The sequence below is a fragment of the Thalassophryne amazonica genome, chromosome 2, assembly GCF_902500255.1.
Source record: "Thalassophryne amazonica chromosome 2, fThaAma1.1, whole genome shotgun sequence".
Classification (NCBI taxonomy): domain Eukaryota; kingdom Metazoa; phylum Chordata; class Actinopteri; order Batrachoidiformes; family Batrachoididae; genus Thalassophryne; species Thalassophryne amazonica.
This window is the reverse complement of record NC_047104.1, coordinates 96,114,193-96,135,236: the sequence shown is the minus strand read 5'-3', so window position 1 is coordinate 96,135,236 and position 21,044 is coordinate 96,114,193. Positions and strand designations below refer to the sequence as shown.

General features: G+C 40.2%; 1 protein-coding gene across 1 annotated transcript in view; it reads right to left on the bottom strand.

The window, feature by feature from the left end:
* Positions 1-20,229, bottom strand: part of lipca (lipase, hepatic a) — a 50,528-nt gene extending 30,299 nt beyond the window's left edge. Inside the window, exons 1-2 of the mRNA XM_034190084.1 lie at positions 19,959-20,229; positions 18,609-18,787 (exon numbers count right to left, since the gene is read on the bottom strand). Coding sequence (XP_034045975.1) covers positions 18,609-18,787; positions 19,959-20,040 — 261 coding nt within the window. The 5' untranslated portion in view covers positions 20,041-20,229. The remainder of the gene's footprint in view (positions 1-18,608; positions 18,788-19,958) is intronic.
* Positions 20,230-21,044: the final 815 nt, after the last annotated feature.

Below are 21,044 nucleotides of genomic sequence, written 5' to 3'. Positions count from 1 at the left end.
AATACTGTCTTCACTCTTAGTCAGTCTCTTACAACGGTGCAGCGTAAATACACGAGCTTTCCAGGAGCGCACGTCTCCTCCGGTGCGCACTATTTTTTGGGGGAGAGGGGGGGCGACCCCGCCCCCTGTGATAAGCTCATCGCCCCCTTAATATTTTTTTTTTCTGGCGCCGGGTCTGACAAAACAGAAGCAAATGCACACAAGCGGAAAAACGTTTTTGTGTCTCCAAAGTGTGTGTGTGTGAGAGAGAGAGAGAGAGAGAGAGAGAGAGAGAGAGAGAGAGAGAGAGAGAAGGGGGGGGGGTAATGTGTAACCACTGCTACGATTCACACAGCAGCAAATTAAGGAGCTGAAGTCCGTAGCTGTTGCATTTAAAGATTAACAAAAGTAAAGCACAGTTAATTAGGATAAAAGAAATGATTCCAACCTTGTATCAGTAGAAGAGCGGAGAGAAGTCCAGGTGCCGAGGACTCAATCCATTCACAGGAGCGGGAGCGGCCGCCTGCTCTTCCTGCAATCTGATTGGCCACCCTGTATGCTTCTCCATTGTCATTGGCTGTTGGTCATGTCAATCATTGTGCTCGATGTAAGTCTCCGTTGTGTGATCGGAGCGCCTTGGGGCAACTGTTTGTTGTGATTTGGCGCTATATAAGAAAAAAGTTGATTGATTGATTGATTGATTGATCAAATAGAAACAAAACTGAAACCTAGAATAAGACTGCGCCGTGTATGAAACACTACAGAACTTTTATTTTGACACAAATTCAGGAAGTGGCTCTGCAGCTGCGCCGATTAAATGCTGTAGCTTCACCGATCACGGACTTTCCTCGTGTTGACAGCAGTGCGCGGTTCGAGAACACTGTATATTTCCATAATCTCTATAAATATGGGAGGGCCGGCCCACGCATGGCTAAACGTGCAGCGGCCCACCGGGCAAATGCCCCAAATCACAGATTATCAGTCCGAGCCTGCCCACTTTCCTCAAATCGGCTGGTGTCAGTGCTAAATTTCATTTCATACCTCTGTTACTGGGCACGCACAGACTGCTCTTTTCAGTATGTGTGAAGGGTTTTTAATGGAAATACATTGCGATGTGATGGGACGTTTGGTCTGATGTGAGTGAAAATCCGTTATACAAAATACGGTATATGCAGTGTTTATTACATGCAAAACAATGCAAAAACATTGGGAATTTGCTTTTGTCCAGTGAGTGCAAATATCTGGTTTATATGATGAAGGTTTAGGTGAGTTTTACTGTATATTGAACAACAAAAAAAAGTTGCAGATTATAAATAGCGTGTTTTGAGTCACAGAACATGCGTTTGCACACAAACACGACCGTAGATGCTGACAAGCACCTCAACAAAATTAAGGCAGTGTGGCATGTTTTGAGCAGCAACTCACTGTCTGTAACAATTAGGAATGGCAATTTGGTTATAAGGGGCCAGTTGTGGTGGTTCTGCCCCAGTGGCCTGTTTGGCCATGTTTTTTTTTTTTTTTTTTTTTTTCTTCATATTTTTGAGTTGTCATCTGTCTGTTTTCCCATGATGTCTGTCCTGTAGGTTTTATGTTATGTGCAGCGGTGTAAAACTCCAGCTCCAGAAAGTAAAAACCCTCCCATGTGTTGCTTCTACCTGTGCACCTAAAACAGGTGATCTCAATAATGAGCTCATCCACCTGCCTGAAGAGCTGAACTAATTACAGTTAGCTGGTTTATTAGGAAGATGGAACAAATATGTGGCTGGGCTTTTACTTTCTGAAGCCTGAGCTTTACACCTCTGGTTATGTGTTCGTCTCCTGCCTCCTGTATGTGTGTGGGTGTGTCCCTGATGGTCCGTTGTGTGTACTTCTCCCTGACTCCAGTGTGTGTATGTGTGTGTGTCTCTCCTGATCCACTGTGTGCACCCTGTCTTCCCACATCCTGCGTGCATGTGTGTGTCGTATTCGTTGCCCCTGTTCCTCCTCGGTCTTGTGTTTGTGCAGGTTCTCCTCTGTGTCCTTTCCCCTGTGTATGTTTTTCAGCGGGGCTGGGTCATGTGTCTGTACGTGGTACAGGTGTGTGTGCACGGTTTTATTCTTTGTTCCATGTCTTTGTTCTACAACCCCTGGCAAAAATTATGGAATCGCCGGCCTCGGAGGATGTTCATTCAGTTGTTTAATTTTGTAGAAAAAAAGCAGATCACAGACATGACACAAAACTAAAGTCATTTCAAATGGCAACTTTCTGGCTTTAAGAAACACTATAAGAAATCAAGAAAAAAAGATTGTGGCAGTCAGTAACGGTTACTTTTTTAGACCAAGCAGAGGAAAAAAATCACTCAATTCTGAGGAAAAAATTATGGAATCACCCTGTAAATTTTCATCCCCCAAATTAACACCTGCATCAAATCAGATCTGCTCATTGACATTGACCCTATGCCATGACATTGACCCTATGTGTCTTTTTGCAAGGAATGTTTTTGCAGTTTTTGCTCTATGGCAAGATGCATTATCATCTTGAAAAATGATTTCATCATCCCCAAACATCCTTTCAATTGTCCAAAATATCAACATAAACTTGTGCATTTATTGATGATGTAATGACAGCCATCTCCCCAGTGCCTTTACCTGACATGCAGCCCCATATCATCAATGACTGTAGAAATTTACATGTTCTCTTCAGGCAGTCATCTTTATAAATCTCATTGGAAAGGCACCAAACAAAAGTTCCAGCATCATCACCTTGCCCAATGCAGATTCGAGATTCATCACTGAATATGACTTTCATCCAGTCATCCACAGTCCACAATTGCTTTTCCTTAGCCCATTGTAACCTTGTTTTTTTCTGTTTAGGTGTTAATGATGCCTTTCGTTTAGCTTTTCTGTATGTAAATCCCATTTCCTTTAGGCGGTTTCTTACAGTTCGGTCACACACGACTCCAGTTTCCTCCCATTCGTTCCTCATTTGTTTTGTTGTACATTTTTTGATTTTTGAGACATATTGCTTTAAGTTTTCTGTCTTGACGCTTTGATGTCTTCCTTGGTCTACCAGTATGTTTGCCTTTAACAACCTTCCCATGTTGTTTGTATTTGGTCCAGAGTTTAGACACAGCTGACTGTGAACAACCAACATCTTTTGCAACATTGCGTGATGATTTACTCTCTTTTAAGAGTTTGATAATCCTCTCCTTTGTTTCAATTGACATCTCTCGTGTTGGAGCCATGATTCATGTCAGTCCACTTGGTGCAAGACTAACGAGCAGATCTGATATGATGCAGGTGTTAGTTTTGGGGATGAAAATTTACAGGGTGATTCCATAATTTTTTCCTCAGAATTGAGTGATTCCATATTTTTTTCCTCTGCTTGGTCTAAAAAAGTAACCGTTACTGACTGCCACAATCTTTTTTTCTTGATTTCTTATAGTGTTTCTTAAAGCCAGAAAGTTGCCATTTGAAATGACTTTAGTTTTGTGTCATGTCTGTGATCTGCTTTTTTTCTACAAAATTTAACAACTGAATGAACATCCTCCGAGGCCGGTGATTCCATAATTTTTGCCAGGGGTTGTATTGTTATTCGGGATTTGGTTTGATTGCAGTTGTGTTCTGATTGTCTTTCATGTTTTATCCCTGTGATGTTTCTTTCTTAGTTTTTTGTATTGGTTTGTATTTCCTCACCACCAACGTTGTCCTTTAGGTCAGTGTTTTTACTTCTGTTATTCTGCGGGTTTGGTTGGTTATTGTTATTTATGTTCTACTCACCTGTTGTTGTTGTTGTTTTTCATATAATTTTTCTGTCACCGGTTTTTGTCTGTTTAGTTATTGTATATCAGTGTGTTCCGTTTATTCACGTGCTTCTTTTAGTTCCGCCTCAGTGTTTTTCAAACACCTGTTGTCACTTTTATCTTGGTGATTTAAGCACTTCCTTGTTTGCCCATGATTTGCCGGTTCATTGTGAATGTTACAATGAATGTGGCAGTGTCCAAACATTCAACATTTTAAAACTAAATATAAGGAATGTGTTTTCATGGGATACAGGGATGAAGTGTGAGAGTCACTAGGTGTTCACGGGATCATTGTTAGTTGGGTCTATTTTTCTGTTGTGTTTTGTTGTGTCAGGTTCCTTATGTCTTTGACTTTTTTCTAAAATTGTATTGTATCATTGTATCATTATTATTGTTACTATTAGTTGTTGCTATTATTATTAATATGAATATCTCACAGACATGAATGAGCAAAGCTCGTCAGCATCTCACCATGTCATTTAGGTTCTTCAGACGTTATTTTGAGTAAACGCTTCAGGGGAGCATTAGCATGGCAAGAACCTGTTAGCTTCTGGAGGGGCTCTGCCCCCCCTGACCCCCCCGCCTTTTTAAGCATTTTCCTTATTTTGCCTTTGAGCTTCTGGAGGGGCTCTGCCCCCCATACTCTCCACCTTTTTAAGGATTTTTCTTTTTTGATTTTCAGCTGACCCCCCTAATTACAGCCCTCTTAACCCCCTGCCACTTTACGCATTTTTTAAATGTACATGTAAATTAATATTCAAAGTTTTCAGCTAGTTGACAGTAGGGCTGCACAATATGGCCAAATGATCATATTTCAATATTGTCATATAAATTGTCGCGTATATGTCACATATATACATGCTGTCCATATTCTTGAGCTGCTTAGGTGGGTAGGGAGAGTTCCCATGGGATAAAAAAAGCTTTTCAACCTACTGTCCCTGGTTCTCAAGACCAGACACCTAAGTGGCTCTACTCTTTTTTTTTTTTTTTTTTTTTTTTAAAGCTATTTATGTGTACCTTAGTAAACACTAGTAGAGTTCCACCTCAGATTTGGAATGTATAATAGAAGATATACCTTACTGAATTTTCATATCAATATGATATACGATATGAGTATGATTTGACACAAAGTGCAGCAACAGTGAAAATTAAACATTCTTAAGCAAAACAGTAATAATACCACACTCATTTTGCACTCATCATAAGGATACTGTGCCCTCTAAAAGTATTGGAACACTTGGAGTTTCACACATTTTAATTTGTTTACACATTTTAAATACAAGAAAAACAAAAAAATAAAGAATAAAAATTTCTAAAATTATCTTCATCAAACTCAAACTGAAAGCAAATCTCTAAAATTTGATAAAACCTGTAAATAATAATCAGTTTTATTGCCAGTTTTCTTCAGACAAGTCAGGGGATGGAAACATGAACATTTCCAAGTCACTGAACATGTCTTGGACTTTATTTACATCAATTATGAAGAAATATAAAAGTTTCTTTGACCAAAACAATCTAGGCTTTCATCTCAAATGTACGAGGTCTATTAGAAAAGTATCCGACCTTATTATTTTTTTTCAAAAACCATATGGATTTGAATCACGTGTGATTGCGTCAGCCAAGCTTGAACCTTCGTTCGCATGCGTGAGTTTTTTCACGCCTGTCGGTTGCGTCATTCGCCTGTGAGCAGGCTTTGAGTGAAGAGTGGTCCACCCCTCTCGTCGTTTTTTCATTGTTTAGGAATGGCTCAGAGACTGCCGCTTTGCTTGATCAAAATTTTTTCGGAAACTGTGAGGGACATCAAAGTGGACACCATTCGAGAAATTCAGATGGTTTTTGGTGAAAATTTTATGGGCTTCAAAGAGATTACGGAGTGTTACTGTCGCTTTAAGGACGGCCCAGAGCGACTGGTGGTGCGCCGCGCTCCGAAGCCGCCATCGACAGGCTGAGCGACCATTTCATTTCTAAATGGATGACTGTATGGATCCGTGACCATCGTGTGCAATTTCTCTGGTTATCACAAGAGCTGGACATCAACCATTTTCTGGCAGATTTCACTTTTAACAAGAGATTTTGTCATGGAAAGCCAAGCGGAGGCTTCGTGCGTCACGATGGATTCGCTACTGGAGCGAGACAAAACCACCTCCGTTTTGGTCTCACAGGACGGCTTTGAGATGGCGTTCAGACAGCTGTCGGTGGTTTTTCCATCGGGTGATTATCTGAGAAATTGTGGATGTGCCTAGACATGCCAGAACATGTCCTGTGAGGCTTCATCACGGCGTTGCTTTGCGCCATGCGGCACCGCCGCGACGCACGAAGCCTCCGCTCCTCTTTCCATGACAAAAACTCCTGTAACAGTGGAATGTGCTGTTCATTTCCAAACTGGACGCTGTGTTTTATCCGGGATGTCATCTGGCTAACACAGGAATTGTGAAAAGACATGGACATCAGCACTTTTTTGGCACATTGAGACAGACGTGCGGAGGAATTCCGCGTGTCGCGGCGGTGCCGCATGGCGCAAAGCAACGCCGTGATGAAGCCTCACAGGACATGTTCTGGCATGTCCAGGCACATCCACAATTTCTTGGATAATCACTCGATGGAAAAACCACCGACAGCTGTCTGAACGCCATCTCAAAGCCGTCCTGTGAGACCAAAATGGACGTGGTTTTGTCTCATTCCAGTAGCGAATCCATCGTGACACATGAAGCCTCCGCTCAGCTTTCCATGACAAAATCTCTTGTTAAAAGTGAAATCTGCCAGAAAATGGTTGATGTCCAGCTCTTGTGATAACCAGAGAAATTGCACACGATGGTCAAGGATCCATACAGCCATCCGTTTAGAAATGAAATGGTCGCTCAGCCTGTCGATGGCGGCTTCGGAGCGAGGCGCACCACCAGTCGCTCTGGGCCGTCCCTAAAGCGACAGTAACACTCCATAATCTTTTTGAAGCCCATAAAATATTCACCAAAAACCATCTGAATTTTTCAAATGGTGTCCACTTTGATGTCCCTCACAGTTTCTGAAAAATTTTTGATCAAGCAAAGCGGCAGTCTCTGAGCCATTCCTAAACAATGAAAAAAATGACGAGATGGGTGGACCACTCCTCACTCAAAGCCTGCTCACAGGCGAATGACGCAACCGACAGGCGTGAAAAAACTCACGCATGCGCATGAAGGTTCAAACTTGGCTGACGCAATCACACGTGATTCAAATCCACATGGTTTTTGAAAAAAATAATAAGGTCGGATACTTTTCTAATAGACCTCGTACTTTCTGTCAAACTGTAGCTGATCTATCAGGTCTTCTTTTTAAGAAAATCCTCCTCTACACTACTTCATCAGGAAGCTGGACTTTATATTTTTAATTCATTTATATCAAGTTGTAGAGATTTGCTTTCAGTTGGAGTTTAAGGAACATAATTTTAGAAAAAAATGTATTTGAAATTGAATAAATAAATTAAAATGTGTGAAATACCAAGTGTTCCAATACTTTTGAGGGCAATTGAGAAACAGTGACTACGTTTACATGCAGCCAATAACCCTTTCATAACTCTTTCATAACTGGAATATTAGCAATAACCCGGTTGCGCACGGCCATGTAAACATCCGCAAAAACCCGAATATGCTCATATTCCGGTTTTTAAAAACCCGAATAAGACCCCTGGGTTACTCCTTTTCTAATCCGAATATCAGGTCATATAAACGCGCATCGGGATATCCCCATAGAAAGGAACATTATTTTGTGTTCTGCGCATGTCCTATCCCCAAGGAATCTTGGTCTTTTGAGTACGGCAACTACTTGTATGCGGTGCGCACAACCCACCGGACACTACAGAAGCAGAGATAAACAACGCATTGTGTTCTGCGTCCTTATCAGGCGGGCCGGTCGCGGCACCGGTCACCGTGATTGCTCTGCCTCTGATGCGCTTATTGAGTCTGCGGGCTCGGTAAACGCTGCAGCGGGCCACTCACACCACCCCCCTCTCTGCTGTGCGGAGCTGCACCAACTGTGGCAACAGGTCCAGAGACTACGCTCACTGTTTTGATGTGGAGGCAGCCCGCAAGGATAGATTTCTTGCGGAAAAATCCATAGCGCCGCAGGGTCTCGGTATACCACAGTCCTTTCTGGAACAAGTTGCCCACCCCTGGTCTAAATTAAAAGATGCCCCAATCATATAGAAAACTACACCATATTATTTGCCTAATCATAAAGATTCCACAAAGATATAGTTTGGACAATCTGTGACTGAATATTATGGAGTTATGAGGTAAAAGCAGCAAGAATTGCGACAAAGGTCAATTTCAGTTTGTACAGGGGTCAAAAGTTAAAGTTGCTCCATTAATTTTGCTCCAGCTGTATTTGTGCTGAATTTGATGCTTGTATCACCATTTTAAAGATTGTTTCAGTTATCTGCTGCACTAATAAGCCAACAACAAGCCACCCGAATTAAAGGAGAAATGCTGCTTTTAACAACCTGGACCTCATTTCTGGCATAAAATATGGTTGTTTACTCACCAAGATAAGTTTGGTGTGATTAGAAGTCCATAGTTCAAACGACGTGTTCAGTTGAAATATGGAGCAAACATTTTTCTTCTTCTACTAAGGTGGATTAGAACTTTTTGTGGTACACAGCACAAACTACTGGACAGGAGGAACCTAGCAGTCAGTGTGGCTCACTGATTTGAAAATGCAGGTCTTTCAACCAGACGTGTGGTGCCGTGACAGGTCAATCATCTGTGTCCAATCAGATTTCAGGAGAGTCCAGTGAAACCCTGGCATTCACTCTAGCTCCACCCATGCCAGGAAGTGTTTGACATTTGAACATTTCCTGTTTCACTGTGACTGATAAATTGGCACTTCCTGTTTGAGTGTGAGCTTGCCACCAAGTTCCCACGAGATTCCATGGGATCTCATCTGTCAATCCAGGAAGTGTTTGACATTTGAACATTTCCTCTTTTACTGTGGATTTGAAAATTGGCACTTCCTGTTTAGTCTGGTACCATGAGTGAGCTTCACGCCGCTGCGCGCCGCTTTGCTCATATACACAGCCATTGAAGAGGAGTGGACCAACATTCCACAGGCCACAATTGACAACCTGATCAACTCTATGCGAAGGAGATGTGTTGCACTGCATAAGGCAAATGGTGGTCACACCAGATACTGACTGGTATCCCCCCCAATAAAACAAAACTGCACCTTTCAGAGTGGCCTTTTATTGTGGACAGTCTAAGGCATACCTGTGCACTAATCATGGTGTCTAATCAGCATCTTGATATGGCACACCCGTGAGGTGGGATGGATTATCTCAGCAAAGAAGAAGTGCTCACTATCACAGATTTAGACTGGTTTGTGAACAATATTTGAGGGAAATGGTGATATTGTGTATGTGGAAAAAGTTTTAGATCTTTGAGTTCATCTCATACAAAATGGGAGCAAAACCAAAAGTGTTGCGTTTATATTTTTGTTGAGTGTATTTTTAAGGAAACAGGGATTGATATGTAAATGATTTTATGTTTTGTGTTCAGGTTTTATTTACCCACTTACCTCGCATTGTTTGTTTTATTCCTTCATCTCTGTGTGTTACTTTATTTCCTCCCGTGTTCCAGCTTTTCCGTACTTACTAATATTACACCTGTTATTCATTAGCTGAGTTCGTATTTAAGTTGCACCTTTCCTTCCAACAGTTGCCAGTTGATTTCCTCTGTTTTCGCCATGTGTCTTGTCCATCTCCACCTTGTTCTCCAGTCCATAAGTGTTTTGTACCCCGCTGTGTTTTTGATAGTTGTTTTTGGTTTTTCCTTGTTTTGTTTCTCACCTAGTCTTTTGATGTTGTGGATTGTTTGTCACGTTGGATTGTTCTGGCACTATTGTCACTGTGGAATATTAAACCACCTTGGTTATGGCCTGTCAGGCCCGTCTCCTGGCTGCCTGCTTTTGGGGTTCTATTTTGACTCAGTGTAGCTTAAACATAACATACTGGGTTCAACATCTCTGTAATTGCAATGCTGATTAAAAGAAATTATAAAATTTGAAATTTGTTGCATTTTTGCCATGCCACTCCTCACTGAAACTCTTCATGAATGCGCCATTGGCTTGGTGGATGCTGGTTTGACTGCATGGAACATAGCCATATGTTTAAAAGGGACCTCTTTTAATGTTTTTATATAATAGTGTTATTCAAAGTGTTAAATAAAACAATTTTTAACAGTTATTTTGGAAATTCGCATTTTCTATGAATTCATTCATTCATTCATTCATTCATTCAAACCTTTATTTAACCAAGAAAAGCTCATTGAGATTAAAAATCTCTTTTCCAAGAGAGTCCTGGCCAAGACAGGCAGCAAAAGAGACAAAGTTAAAACAAACAAAAGAGACAAACAGGATAAAACAAACATTGATACTCATGAAACATGTTAAAAAAAGCATCATGTGATCATCTGGCCAAACATCTACAGACTGATGTTTCAGCCTCCGAGTCATGTAGTAGTGCTTTAAAAGTATTTAAAGAGACCAGCTCCTGAAGTTTCAGGTCATTTTGTAAGTTGTTCCAGGTGAAGGGCGCAGCGAATTTAAAAGCCTTCTTTCCCTGTTCTGTTCTGACCTCAGGAACAGACAGCAACAGCAGATCCTGGGAGCGCAGACTATAACTACCTGCGGCTTTTGTGCTGATAAAAACCTGGAGATACGCTGGAAGCAAGCCTAAAATACATTTGTAAATTAAAAGATGCCAGTGGCTTTTTCTTTGAGAATACAGATATGACCAACCAACAGGAGAATACAACAAACAATGATGAGTAAGAGATTTTAAGTTGGTGACAAACCTTAAGGCACCATGATAAATGGAATCTAAAACACGCAGGCTTTGAACAGAAGCATTCATGTAGATTATGTCACCATAATCCAACACAGACAGAAAAATAGATGCAACCAATCGCTTTTTGGCCTCAAATGACAGACAAGACTTGATTCTAAAGTAAAAACCTAATTTCAATTTCAGTCTCTTTGCCAGCTGCTGGATGTGAGGTGTAAAAGAGAGACTGGCATCAACTAAAATCCCAAGATATCTGTACTGAGACATTTGTTCAATTTGTACTCTGAAGAGGTGACTGCTGGCAAGTTCTGTGATTTAGATTTGGAGTTTGAAAACAACACGCATTTGGTTTTGGCTGCATTTAAAACAAGTTTTAAGTCTTTAAAATTTGACTGGACAATATTAAAAGCAGTCTGCAACTGGGATACGGCCAATTGTAATGTGGAAGCTGAGGTGTATAGCACAGTATCATCTGCGTAAAAATTAAATTTAGCACCAGAAACATTGTAATATTGTTTATATATAGAATGAAGACGAGTGGCCCGAGGACCGACCCCTGTGGAACGCCCTTAGTAATTTCTACCCAACTGGAAGTGAGCCCCATTGATTGTACACACTGAGACCTATGCGAAAGATAGTTAGCAAACCAGTTGACAGATTGTGGAGAAAGTCCGACTCTGAGAAGTCTTTGTAATAGCAGTGTGTGATCAACTGTGTCGAAGGCTTTGGATAAATCGATGAAAAGAGCTGCACAGTGGTGCTTACTGTCAAGAGAGTCACTTAAGTCGTTAAGTACTTTTAAAGCTGCAGTAGTTGTACTATGTGATTTCCTAAAACCCGACTGATGAACAGATAAAATATTATTGTTATTAAGAAATTCTTTGAGTTGATTACTAATGAGTTGTTCTTGCACCTTAGCTAGGACAGACAGTTTAGAAATGGGACGATAGTTATTCAATATTAAGGGGTCACCCCCTTTGAACAGGGGGAGAACATAAGCAGATTTCCATACACTGGGGAGTTCATTGGTTGCAAGAGACAAATTAAAAATATATGTTAAAGGAGCAGCAACAAAATCAGCTGCTAGGTTTAAAAAGTAAGGCTCTAATTTGTCAGGACCAGCTGATTTAGAGATGTTTAAGAGCGTCAGGACTTTATGCACCTCGGAAACAGTGAAAGGAGTGAAACTAAAAAACTGGACAGACAAGGAATGATCATAATAATTAAATATAATAATAAAGATAATTAAATGTGTTTAATTATCACTCTAAAATTAAACTGCCACTAGAGGCGCTGCATTCAAACCGGAAGTGTGATCTATGTGTATGGGGTAATATGCTTACAATACAACAGGAAGCCATAAGCTCTGCATCTCTTTCACTTCTTACACAGACACCAAACAGAGTAATTTAACATTTTTTAGCTTTTATTTTATTTTTGTCTTGGTGGATAATGGCATTTATTTTCATTGCAGAAGAGTCGACTGATGGCTGTGATAAATGTGAATGAATGAATGAATGAGGCGCTGTGACTTTTCAACATTTAAGTTAATTTTCTTATTGTGGAACAAAACCCCAGCATTCTCTGGTTCATGCTGAAAACACAGAGACTTATTTTAAAACACTATGTTTTTTCAGCCATGATAAGGAACTATTTTCTTCGTTGTTGTCGTCCAAAATCAGGATGCTTTATGTGGAAAAGTTTTTGTCAGGCTGTGATGATGAATCTGACTGAAACGACGTAACAGGTAAGATTAAGAATTTATATTTGAACTGAAATCATATCCTCAGGTACACTGATGAATAAATAGTCTACTTTTGAAGCTCACTTCCTGTAAAAACTTGCTCCGGTTCTCGGTTGTCTCTGCGCTCACGGAGACAGCTGGCTTTTTCTTCTCAACAGGATCCTGTTTCCAGTGCTCACCCTGTGTTTACACACTCACTGAAGTCAAATAACATTGGGACTGCAGTATCTTTCAACAAGTTTTTTGGTTTTGAACCCATGGTTTTGAACCCATGAGCTTCACTCGAAAATCTCTTTCATAGCAGTCACGCTATCTAAAAAGCCCCTTTTTGCTGAAACACTGTCCTACTTTTTCTCACTTACACATAGAATTCAATATGGATACATTAAGGTGGGAGCTTGGTCCCCATATACATATGTCAAAATTTTTGCCCAACCAGATGTGTTCTTAATAATTTTTTTATTTTATCCATTTATTAATTATAGAAAAAAATCATAAAAAGGGTGGGAAATGTATGTTTTTATTATGTTTTATCAGAAAAAATAAGATTTATATTTAAGCTAGCCTTTCTTTAAATGTTCATGAGTCGACCATCCGTTGGTTAAGTAGGAGGGTCTATCACACAGGGAGGTTGCACAACACGGTGTTCTGGATCATCGTGTTCATGCTCATATCCCAATACAGAACACTGTTGTTCACTTCCAGAATGCCTTGAGGAAAGAGTGGCAGGCTTTTCCTCAACAACCATTTAGTGGGTTACATGCACAGATCAGCTGCATGAATTACAGTACAGGGTGGTCACAAATGCTTTTGACTGTGATCTGCTCTAGAACGTTACCTTTCTGATTATTGACGCCATAAACTAAAACACACCATCATTTACTAATGTATGTGATATCCTGTACAAAATCTGACAGATATTTTACACATAAAGCAATATTAACACATAGTTGTGCGTTTTTTGTTGTTCAAGTATATACAGTAAAACATGCAAACAATGGATTCAGGTGGACCAGCAAATTTTGTCCGTTACAATATAAATCTGCTATATGTATAAAACGGACAAAATCCTTTTTTCTAAGTATGCTGCGGAGTGGTACCTTAAAATCCTAAAGCCTGATTTATGCTTCTGCAACTCCGTAAGTCTGTGACCATGCAATGACGTCGATGTGCGCGTTGCCCTTTAAAATTTTCCGTTTTTATACAGTTTGCTGCAGGAACAACGGCTTTATCTGGATGAATTTGTCCCTCATTGAGCTTCACTTCTTTATGCAATCATCAACCTCCAAACCACCGGTATGGTACGAACAATTTTCTCCATGATTTGTGGATCATTTTAGCACCTTGTTGTAAAGTTGGTCATATTTGCGGACTTTTCTGCCAAACGTATTTGATTCATGATTGAAGTGAAATCAGAGGACGCACTGAAAAAACTTTAAAAATATGACGGGAGAGGAAGGAGTGAAAACATAAAAGTGATAAATCACAGCCCTTTGTGGTCTCAGTCATTTAGCAGGTACATGTCAGACTCTGGAGAGGGTTCACAGCCAGGCAAAGGGCTTTGATCTAAAGCGGATTGGTTCATCGCACCCAGGGATATGTGTGAAACTTAACACCATATTACAGTGCAGGCAGCAAGCTGCATTTTGTTAATCGCCGGTCTTGAATTATTCCCTGCCTCATTTACCTGCTGGGTCTAAGCACAGTTTGAAAAAAATTAACAGCCGGGCTTTTAATCAAGGAAATATGGTACCCACTTCCCTCAAATCGGAGAGTGCCAATGCTGAACTTCATTTCATACCTCTCTTACTGGGCATGCCTACACTGCTCTGTCTGGTATGTGTGAAGTTTTTAAAATTTTTTTTAAAATGGAAATGCATTGCAATTGGACAGGACGTTTTGTCCAATGTGGGCGAAAATCCATTATACAAAATCTGTTATACGGTGTTTATTACATGGAAAACCATACAAAAGCATTGGGACTTTTGCTTTTGTCATGTGAGTGTGAATATCCAGTTTATACAATGACAGTTTATGCAAGTTTTACTGTATATAAAAAGTAGAAATCCGAACACAAAATTGCCCACGTGTCTGAGTATATACATATGTAAACTAGAGCATCACACTCATAGAGCCCAAACCTCCACCAACACTAGCTTCCAATTCCACAAATTTTTACTGTGGAAATACTTTCAAGGTCAAAGTCCTGTTAGAAGTGACTTTTCATAAGCTAAATTAGAAGTGATCAAATGTCAGGAGTATGCATTTAATAAGAAAAGTTTTTTGTTTTGTTGTCACTTTTTTTTTTTTACTTTGTCAGTTTCTGAATTCTTTTTCAGATAATTTTCACAGAACATTGGTTATCTCTGATATGCCCAATTTGTCATTGTTTTTTGGTACTTGGTTTCTGACTGATAACTGAAAGACAGATGAACAGGCATAAAATTGGAACCTCTATCCATTTTTGGTGGTGTCGGTAAATCCATAACAGAAAAATCAGAGTGATTGAGGCACTTTTGATTGAAATATAATGCAAAAAGTACACAATGGGCTTTTCAATATTAACTTCAAATCTCCACAAAATCCACAATCCAGATCAGATCTGGATCAAACTTTGTCAGTTGATAGTGAGTGCCGGTCTTCACCTTACTTTCAAATATGAGGGTGATTGGGACATGTTTGATTAAGATATAACGTAAAATATTCATTAAATGGGGTTTTCAATGTTAAATTTAAATGTTCACCAAATCCACAATCCCGATCAGATCTGGATCAAACTTTTCATCTGATATTGAGTGCCAGTTTGCACCTGAGTTTCAAATATGAGAGTGATTGGAACATTAAGATATAATGTAAAATATACAATGCTAAATATAAATGGCCACAAAATCTGTAATCCGGTGTCACAGACAGAATGGTCCACCCTAAAAATCGGTCCCCCTGCCTTCACTGCGCATGTATCATTTTGGAGCTCAACAGCGTTGTTTCTGCTTCAAACTGTACTCCAGTCATCATCTATCTCAGCAACAGATATCTGAAGCATTTGTATAACAATCATTTCCACATAAATTCAGCATTATTTCATAATAAAAGACAAAGGACCGATCACAGCGCACAGTAGCTCCAGCAGTGCCTACGTAATTTCAGAGTGTCAGTAACGACTCACCAATTATTGCCTCGTTTCTGCTTAAAATTGACTTTAGAATGATTTAAGGGGTTTTACTTTGTCATCTGATGGTTAATAATCACATTAATCCATGTGATCCCTTTGCGTGAAGAGTGTCCGTCTCAGACGTGCTGCTGTGGTCCCAAACCCTAACCCATGCAAAGTGGAAGGCAGGGTGGACCAATTTTTAGGGGGGACCATTCAGTCTGCAACACCAGATCAGATTTGGATCAAACTTTGTCAGTCAATAAAGGAAACCATTCTACATAACATTCTCAAATATGAAATAAATTTGATCTTTTGACAGAGTTATGAATTTTTGAAAATTCATTCAATGATAAAGGATAGGGATTTTTCCAAGATTTTTCCTGACTTTGACCTATGACCTTGAATATTGAATCAGTTCTTGCCTATCAGGATATGAATCTTTTGTAAAAAAAAAAAAAAAAATCATAATGATATATGGCAAAATTGTGGGTTACAGGCTGTTTACGATAGACAGACAAACAAACAAACAAACGAACAGGAGTGAAAACGTGACCTCTGCACAGATTCATTGGTGGAGGTAATATGCACATTTTAAACAACCTGAACTGTAAAAAAACAAAACCCAATGAATAAAAGGAAACTTTTAGTAATAAGCACATAAGTTTGAGTGTTCATTCAAGTGCTGTATCTGCTCCTACAAATCCATAGACTATGTGACTCTAATCCTGCAGAGGGTGTAGGAGTCCTAATCAAGGCTTGCTCATTGAGTTCCATCATTGTTCTTAAAGTATATATATATATATATATATCATCCACAGACTTTTTGAAATAGTTCTTGCTTATCTTTAACAGTGTATGTTTTTTCCAAAGGTAAACAAAGATTATTCCTTGAACCACTGTGTAATTCTTGGTTTGTCCATCTTTTTCCATGTTAAAGCAATCACTCCTTTTTCTTGTAATAAACATGTTTATGAATATTTGTTCACAATGATTTATATTGTGCCCTTTTGGATATAAGCCTGGTTTAAAAAATAAATAAATTGGTTCCAGCTTGAGTCTGATTGTCAGGATCCTAACCTCTTTTGGACATAGCAATAAACAGTGGAACAGTGTACCCTTGTCCTCACAACATCTGTTGCACAAGTCTGGAATACTAGAATTGAATTTAACTTTTTCTGGTGTAATGTACACTCTCATTAGCCAATGACATTACGGAGGATTCAGGGAGATATTGTCTGTTCCTGTTTAAGTTGCTTTGCATGCAGTATTACACTGTTACGTGTTATTTCCTCCTGCAAGTCAGTGTCCCATGCCTTGAGTTTACAAGCAGAAGATTATGAAGAAAATGTTCTCAATAAGTCATCGAGAAAGCTATGATACGATATGACTATGATTTCACACAAAGTGCAGCAAAAGTTAAAATTAAACATTCTTAAACAAAACAGTAATAATACCACATTCATTCTGCACTCATCATAAGCTTAGGATACAGTGCCCACCAAAAGTATTGGAACACTTGGTATTTCATACATATTATGTTAGAAAGATTAAAAAGAAAATAAGATTATAAAATATTACTGTGTCTGATGACCTCTCCAAGATGGCGGCCACATTTCTTGTGTCTCAACAACAAATGTGGCATCTACTCCTCTTTATAATGTCTATCTTCGTCTACCCTTGGATTGTGGCTTTTTACGACAACGGTTTTTGGCTTTTTCCCCACAGCAGAGATTTTTTGTGCCATTTCCGGTTTGTGCCTTCGTCTACCATAGAGTGAGCCTTGTGCCACTGCACGGCGCTCAGCTAGTATTATTCCATATTCCATTCCACATTTTCTTCACTCTAGGGGAAAATGTCTATTGGAGGTAGGAGGGGGATATTCCGGAATAAGTTTAACAGCTTGAGGAGAGTATTCTTCTTGAAATCAAATTGCTAAATGATTATTTTTTGTGCAGTCAACTAAAATGTGCATACAGTAATAATGTAATCTCATCTTCAACCGCTTTTCCGGGTTCAGGTCGCGGGGGCAACAGCTCCAGCAGGAGACCCCAGATTTCCCTTTCCCGTGCCACACTGACCACCTCTGACTGGGGGATCCTGAGGCGTTCCCAGGCCAGTGTGGAGATATAATCTCTCCACCTAGTCCTGGGTCTTCCCCAGGGTCTCCTCCCAAATGGACATGCCTGGAACACCTCCCTTGGGAGGCGCCCAGGAGGCATCCTTACCAGATGCCCGAACAACCTCAGCTGGCTCCTTTCAATGCGAAGGAGCAGCGACTCTACTCCGAGCCTCCCTCGGATGACCGAACTTCTCACCCTATCTCTAAGGGAGACAACAGCAACCCTCCTGAAGAAGCTCATTTCAGCTGCTTGTACCCGCGATCTAGTTCTTTCGGTCATGACCCAACACTCATGACCATAGGTGAGAGTAGGAACGAAGACTGACAGGTAGATCGAGAGCTTCGCCTTTTTGGTCAGCTCCCTTTTCGTCACAACAGTACGGTAGAGCAAATGCAATACCGCCCTTGCTGCGCTGATTCTCCAGCCAATGTCACGCTCTGTCATCCCCTCACTCGTGAACAAGACCCAGAGGTACTTGAACTCTTTCGCTTGGGGCAAGGCCGTATTCCCTAAAATAAGAATCTCAGTTAATAGATTATTTGACTTTGTGTAAAGGACTTCCACTGTTTTGGGTTAATGTGCAAGTAGTAGAGCATCAGTGATTGACTGCATGAGCCACGGCCAGATCTAGTCACATTTAACATTTTAATTGAATTGAATGGCTATTATGAATGAGTGCTTTATAGTACTTGTAGAGCAGGTAGCTTAGTGGGATATGGAGTTGAGCTACCTGGTCACGCTACCTTGTCTGTGTGCTTGGACAAGAATCTTCATCTACGCTGTCCTAGTTCACCCAGTGTTAAATGGGTACCATCCTTAGCTGGGTAAATAAACTCGTGTCCTGTCCAAGAGGAGTTGTAGACTCGTCCTCCTCACATATTATGTTGCCTGAGGTGATTAGTTCCATTAAACGGCTTGATTTGTTCTGACTTACCAGGTTTGCATTACACAGCTGGATATCTGTATGTTATGTGTCTAGCAGTGGCGAGTGGAAGAGATTGGGAGTTGACCTTACCGACCAGCCATGAGTGATGATGATGAGTGGATTAGTACTGTTGAAGTCACATGAGGTCACTGTGTGCAGCTCCAGAGAGTCCAGCCTACATGTATCCTCACCTCCTGAGAACATCCTGAAGACTGATCTGCTGACATATGGTGTTTTCAGCTTCAGGATGTCCCTCTGGTCTGTGTGCACTGCAAGCATCAGAGGAATCATCTGTTTGTTCAGAAACATCAGAACATGCTGTTCTATTGGATGTGTTTACTTTATGCTGAATAATTACTGATCTATAATTATTATATAAAGGTTTCATTTACTTTTGACCCATTCCAGACTATGCAAATGTTATAAATTGTATTTGCAGTTTAGTTCACACTCACGCTTGCTTCCACGCTTGCATTTGTGGAGCCTATGAACTTCTTGTTAGTCATCATGAATGACTATAACTGGTAGTTTCTCTTTGTCATCATAGAAAGGACGTGTTTGACAGCACCCATTGGCTGACCAATACTCAGAACAATGGGAAAGTCCAAAAAAGTCAGTGAAGATCAAAGAAGAACTGTAGATTTACACAAGGTGGGAAGGCCTCCTGGAGCCATTTCTAAACAATTGCAAATCCCAAGATCATCAGTTCAAACAACTGTACTGAAGTAGATGTTAGCCAGATGGGTCACCACTTTGCCAAGGTCTGGAAGAAGACCCAATCTATCACCCTCAGATGACAGGAAATTGGTTAGGATGTTCAGAACCAACCCAGGAACCATCAAGGCTCAGGCAAGATTGAAGTATTTGGCCACAATGACAAGAGCTATGTTTGGAGGAGTAAAGGTAAGGCTTTCAAAACTAAACACTGTACCGACTGTCAAGCACGGTGGTGGTAGCATGATGCTCTGGGGCTGTTTTGCTGCCAGTGATACTAGTGCATTGTACATAGTGGATGGAATAATGAAGAAGGAGGACTACCTCCAGATTCTTCAATGTCACCTCAAATCAACAACTAGATGGTTGAAACTTGGCCACAATTGGGTGTTCCAACAGAACAATGATCACAAGCACACATCAAATCTTTTTTTTTTAAATAATGATGTATGCAGTACAACCATTCCACCCTGGCAAACGAACAGTTCAAAGACACCATTAAAGCCCAAAAGTACCATGATATTCATCCCCATCATGAGTGATGTAAACTTCTAGATTTATACTTCAAACTCATTAGTTTAGAAAAGTCATTACTTATTAATCTGTTTGTTAATTAATTAATTATTTATTCATTATTAAGAATGGAAGCAAAACCAAATCAAAAGGTTTTTTTTGGGGGGGGGGGGGGGGGGTGGTATGGAGGAACAAAATTTAAGTGTCACTCACCTGCTGTCTTGAGTTGGATTTTCTTCCCTTCATTGAAGTGTAATGTTAAGACCAAACAGCACAGGATCTTGACCAGAAACATTCCTTCTAAAGAATACTTTTTCTACAAGTAAAAAGTACTTTAAAGGGGACAAAAAGTTGGACTCTGAAGAGAAGATCCTTTTTTCTGCTGGTGCATGAGATCTTTTAAGGATATCTGCTCAGCTGAGGGTTGGAAAGCAGAGTGGATCCCACACTGGTCTTCAGAATGAGGACAGCAGGAAAAACACTTCAAAGATAATGCTGGGTTTGCTTTTGGCCTGATTGGCCGTGGCTGGTCTGCGCCAATGGGACATATTGTGAAACAGCAAAGGTATGAGCAGGGAGAGGATTTGACATGAACTGATAGGACCTGAAATGACCTTGAATCCTTCTATGACAAACATATTGCAGAAATAATGTCCATGTCAAAGTGTTGATCATTGAATAAACCTTTAAAGAATGTCATTTTCAAGGTTAATTAAAATGTTAATGTTAGATGAGACTGTTGTTCAAAGCCAGACCTTACTTGACTGGTTTTATATTTGGAGTAAGATATTTTCATCCAAAAATCTTTCACTTTACATGAATCTGGACTTTCACTTTTAGTGGCCCTTTTCCAAGTAATTGGTGTAAACACTCCCCAAGGGTAACAACCTCTTGGTCCTACTAGATTTCTGAAAGGCTATTGATAAAGTTTCATACATCAAGGATAGTGCTAAAGCTGGAGCATTACCGGGTCCGGAACCACAGCTGGGGGTGGATCAGATAATTCCTAGCAGACCATACCAGAAAGCTGTGCTGGAAGGGTAGCAGTCAGACACAATCCCCGTTACCTTGGGAGCCCCACAAGGTACTGTTCTGAGGCATCTGGGTTTTTTTAAGGTTCGATCAATGACATAACTGAACAGATAACCTCAACAATCAGACATTTCATGAATGACAGCTTCCTTTATCAAGCTATCACAATGCTCCAAGACTCCAACCAGCTCCAAGAACACTGTAACACCTTACAACATCCATCCATCCATTTTCTTCCGCTTTATCTGGAGTCGGCTCGCGGGGGCA